The 4962-nt window shown below is 34.7% G+C and overlaps 1 protein-coding gene across 1 annotated transcript in view; it reads left to right on the top strand.

The window, feature by feature from the left end:
* Positions 1 to 1221: 1221 nt before the first annotated feature.
* Positions 1222 to 4962, top strand: part of LOC106875658 (osteocalcin 2-like) — a 5659-nt gene continuing 1918 nt past the window's right edge. Inside the window, exons 1-2 of the mRNA XM_014923897.1 lie at positions 1222 to 1320; positions 4392 to 4534. Of these exons, the coding sequence (XP_014779383.1) occupies positions 1222 to 1320; positions 4392 to 4534 (242 nt within the window). The remainder of the gene's footprint in view (positions 1321 to 4391; positions 4535 to 4962) is intronic.

The raw sequence follows: 4962 nt of genomic DNA, 5'->3' as shown, positions 1-4962 counted from the left end.
ATATATATATATATATATATATATATACCATATACCATTTCAGCCCTCCTTTTTTGACAATTTCATTATTTCTTAATTCACATATATAACATGCATATAATAAATTGTACATTATGTATATTAAAAATGTTTAGCGTTGTTAATAAACATTGCTGAAGATAATTTTTTTCTCTTATTAATTATTCAACATGTTAAACATAGCACACCTACAAAATGAATAAAAACAAATGACCATGGATTGAAATCAATTTATTCATGAGATGCCTAACTTCATTTAAAATAAACTTGAATGGGGATTAATAGATGGCATTGCCTTCAATAATACATAAGTGGATGTAAAAGCTCATTTTCTGCTGATGTGACATTGTTCATAACGATTTCTCATAAAGGAACAAGAACAATAAAATCAGGGAAGAAGGAGTATAATTAATTAGACTGATGCAATTCCTATGATTGGTACTGATTTTTTTTTTATTGTAGAACAATATTAAAAAAAGTCAACTGCAGTAAAGTTTGAACTGAGTGTGTTGAGTGACGAAAATATATCATGGTAGGTACAAGGTGAACATCAGAAATTTTGAGATTTTTTCAAGAGAGGCAATTATAATTGTCTGAAATTATTATAATTTTAGTTTATATTTTGCTATACATTGAATAAGTTGACCTGCCAACTTTTATATACCAGACTGAAGGAGACAGATGTAACAACACTTTGAACACACCCTACTAAACACTGCTAGTTTGCAGAATGCAGTGGGATGTTTGGAAGCTTGCTATGCAATAAAGATTTGTGTTAAACTGGGCAAAAACGTTACAGAAACTTATGAAATGCCCCAGACTGATTATGGATTAACTTTTTCACTAGCACAAGAGGTTCAAGGGTAGTAGAGAGGAAAAGAGAGCTGATGAGGGGTGCATGAAGAAGAGACATATCAGAACATCAGATCCAGTTGAAAAAATTCACAGTTTTTTGGATGATGACCATCGAGTGTCCGTAAAGACATTAACCACACAGTTTGGAGTTGGTGTAGCAACTGTACACCAAATTATTCATGAAAATCTGAACATGTGCAAGTTTGTTCCCAAGATGTGCAGTGACAAACATCCTGGTAACCAACTACTTGGCTGCCCCTCACCCTCTCTCCCGTTCATACCTTGGTCCCAGTGACTTTTGGTTGTTCTTTAAACTGAAGGAGAACCTCATGGACGGTAGCTTTGAAGATGAAGAAGGCCTTGACAAAGGTTCCAGGCACTTTTACTTTGGAAGACTTCCATGGGGCCTTCACAGAGAGTCTGGAGCTCTACAGCAAGTGGATTGAGGTCAGAGGATCCTATTCTGAAATAAATTGGAGTTTTTGTACTTCTGTGAAATTAATAAATGTTTCTCCTAAAAAAAGTTAGGAAACTTCTAGAATACACTTCGTATATGATCGGCTACTCCATCATTTTTAACTATATTTAAAATAATTTCCTATATTAGCACAAAGTTACAAATTTGTAATGGAATGATATAGTTGATTGAACTGAGCATGGTATATCACTGGAACTGATATTTTCTTATTCTACCAGAATCTGTTAGGATCACTGATTTCCAAGAGAATCCATACCAATTTCTACGTCAGGGATATACGTTAGCACCCATAAAAGAGACTGTGGGTTATACATTTGAATTACAATCCCTTCGTTAAATAAGAGTAGTAAGTGCTGAGCACAAAAAAAGTAGGGTTGAAAAAAGAGCTTAAGATCAGTGGCGTAGCAAAGTTATGTGCTGCACCTGAGTTCGTTGCCACTTTCCCAGGAGACTTATACGCCATATACAAGCTTAAACAGAAGACATAAAATTGCCGCTTCCATAAAAGTATTACTCAGGGCGGACTTCATCGCGTCTCCCCCTCTATCCCTTACTAACACTACCACTTAAAAGCCAACACTGAAAACCCAGTCTTCGGCTATACCACAATGTTTTATGACAAGGGGACTGAATTAACAGAATACTAGTATCGTTGGACGAAATGTTTGCGTATGTAGTTACTGCCCTTTACAAACAAAGTTTATATACGTAGTGCCAAAGTCAAATTTATTGCCCTTTAATTTTGAGATAGAATAGCAGTCCAGAACAGGATCAGTTTAATATTTCTATACTGCATCCAAGATGTAATTGAATAATAAATGTTTTCTTTAGAGGTAAATAAGCGAGCTGGCAGAATCATTAGGACAAATGCTTAGATAAGCACTGAGATCAATGCAATCGACTTAGTCCATTACCCGAAACTGCTGGCCGTGTGCTAAAATTTGAAATCAATAATATATAAATTGTTTTCAAGGGAAATAACTTCTGAAAAATAATTCATTGTTTCCCTTCCAAACAGATTTTTTTTCAGTGTTGTCTTTAATTGCAGAGAAGTTTCAGCAATATTTGTTTGCTATGAGAGCAATGAAGACCCCTCTTGATTACATCTCACACACAAACGAACATAGACACTCACACAGAGAGCTTTATTTCATTTCATTTTTTTTTTTTCATATTCATAGTTTAATCTCAGGAGGAGAGGTGGTTCCCATAGTAATCTGGGATAGTCCTGTAGTAACAGTTAAGGTTGAAGATCAGTTTTTTTTTTCTTTTTGTCTTACTCAACTGACTCTCAATCAATTTTCTTTGTTGGACCCTTGAAATAAAAAGTAAATATCAGTGGACTTCGTAGGGAAAGTTCAAAAGAAGAAAGAAAAATCAACAAAAGTATACTGTAAAGTTAAAACAATTTGGAAAATTGTTAGAAAACTATAACTTTATATTTTACGTTTATGAATTTGTGTTGCAAGATTCCCGATGTGAAACCGTGTGTTGAAGCAGATATTGTATTTCAGGATGTTTTTTTTTTTTTTTGTTACCAAATAAACACACACATTATATATTTGTTCTTCACTCTGTAGCGTATCAGGAAAGCTATTTTTGTAATTGCATTGTAGCATAGTCAGGCTATGGCACCTCTAGCCATTCAAGATTTCTGGACAATAGAGCTAAAATAAGAACAGTAATAAATAAGGGAAGAACAAATATACAGTGCGGGTGTTTATTTGGAGTGGGGAGACCACCCCAAAATACAACAATATAACTTTATTTTGTTTTGTTAATCATATGCAAAGTAAAGTTATAAATATCTTCTACTGTCTGTAATAATTCTTTTACTCAATTTTAATCTAATTCTCCTTTTGAACAGTATTGGAATAAAATAGTCATCCACGTCTCATATTTAATGTAAATACTTTATGAAAAAGCAGATTTACTTGCAAAGGTAGTATCTCTTATGGGCTTGCTGTGTTTAAAAGCATAAACTATTTTGGTAGCTGTAAATTTCTTTTTTATTATTTATTTACATTAAATATGATACACAGATAACTATTTTATGAACATGTTGAGTTTTCACATTCCTCAGACATTAATATTAATTTACAAAAGTTTTAAATTATATTTTTAAAAATCTATTGTTTACATAGATATGTTTTGTGACATTACTAAACTGTGGTGTATCATTCAATAACTATTCGTTCAGTCAGATGGGAGGGATCATCTTCTATGACACCTATGCAGACTTCTGAGATAGATGGGAAGAAGGAAGGAAGTTTGAATATATGTAACAGGATGGATTTTTTCAAAGACTCCCAAGGATCAGGTGGTGGTGTTAAACAAGGCAATGAATTATCTCTACTATCCAAGAATAATAACAGGTACAGCTGATCTGATGAGTTTCAACTCATTTTCTATCCACCCAACTACATTTACATGGTTATGGTTGAAGGTCTTTCCAAAGATACTAGGTAATATAATCAAATACCATTGGGGTAATTGTTAAGCACACTTTTTAATCACTTGATGATGTCTGTTGTCATAGTTTAATGGGAAAATTACTGTGTAAAATTATTTAGTGTAAACATCACAAGAATGGGTGAAACTCAATAGAGCAGGCTGATGAGAGGGTGGAGAGAGAGAAAAGAAGACAGAGAAAACTAGTTTATCTAGCAATGGATTGTTTATTTTCTTATGTAACTTAAGTTTTACCATCATCTCCTTCGAAATAGTTACCTTGTGCAGTAATACACCAGTCCCAGTGTTCCTTCCACTTTGGGAATCTGACCTGGAAGTCATATTTTGTAAGCAAGTCATGGTCCTTCTACGATTTGCTCTTGATCTTGATAACAGTGTTAAAAAAGTGACCTTTGAACTGCATTTTCATGTTGGGATAGAAATGGAAGTCTGCAGCTGCTAAATCGGGCAAATAGGGTGGGTGTGGAAGCAATGCCATGTTGTTTTTGGCAGGAAACTCATGAGTGAGGAGAGCTCAGTGACAGGGAGCATTGTTGCTGTGAAGAATTAAATTCTTTGTGCTTCACAGATCCGGTCACTTTTGCTAAATATCCTCCCTCAAATGTTTCAAAACGTTACAGTAGAACTCTCAATTGACTGCCTGGCTCTGGAGGGCAAACTCTCAATGCACAATACCACAGATGACAGGAAAAACAATGAGTATGCTCTTGAGTGAGTTACAGCGCTGTCGTGCACCTGTGCCACTTGAAACATTGTCTACGACACACTGTCCCCTTGTTGTAAGTTTGCCAATGCATACTCACTGTCTCTGTAGCCGACTTCCGAAGTTTAATACAAAATTTCACGTTGGTTCATTGTTCCAACAGCCTGTACACGACAAAAATTGCAGATTACAACATACACATGATCACAAAATCACAAATTTCACAATTTGTGAAGTGAACACAGTGATATCACTTGGCACACAGCCTCATGAGGCTCACTATTAGGTCTCACTGTGCACGCAACTGTGTGCTGCCATCTGTTGATGAACTACAGAACCTGTCCAGGAATTTTTGATCTCACCTTGTATATATATATTTATGTATGTGTGTGTGTGTGTGTGTGTGTGTGTGTATATATATATATATATATATATA

This window comes from Octopus bimaculoides, chromosome 3 (assembly GCF_001194135.2).
Source record: "Octopus bimaculoides isolate UCB-OBI-ISO-001 chromosome 3, ASM119413v2, whole genome shotgun sequence".
NCBI classification, from domain to species: Eukaryota; Metazoa; Mollusca; class Cephalopoda; order Octopoda; family Octopodidae; genus Octopus; species Octopus bimaculoides.
Note: the sequence above shows the minus strand (reverse complement) of the source record. Positions and strands in the feature narration are given on the sequence as shown.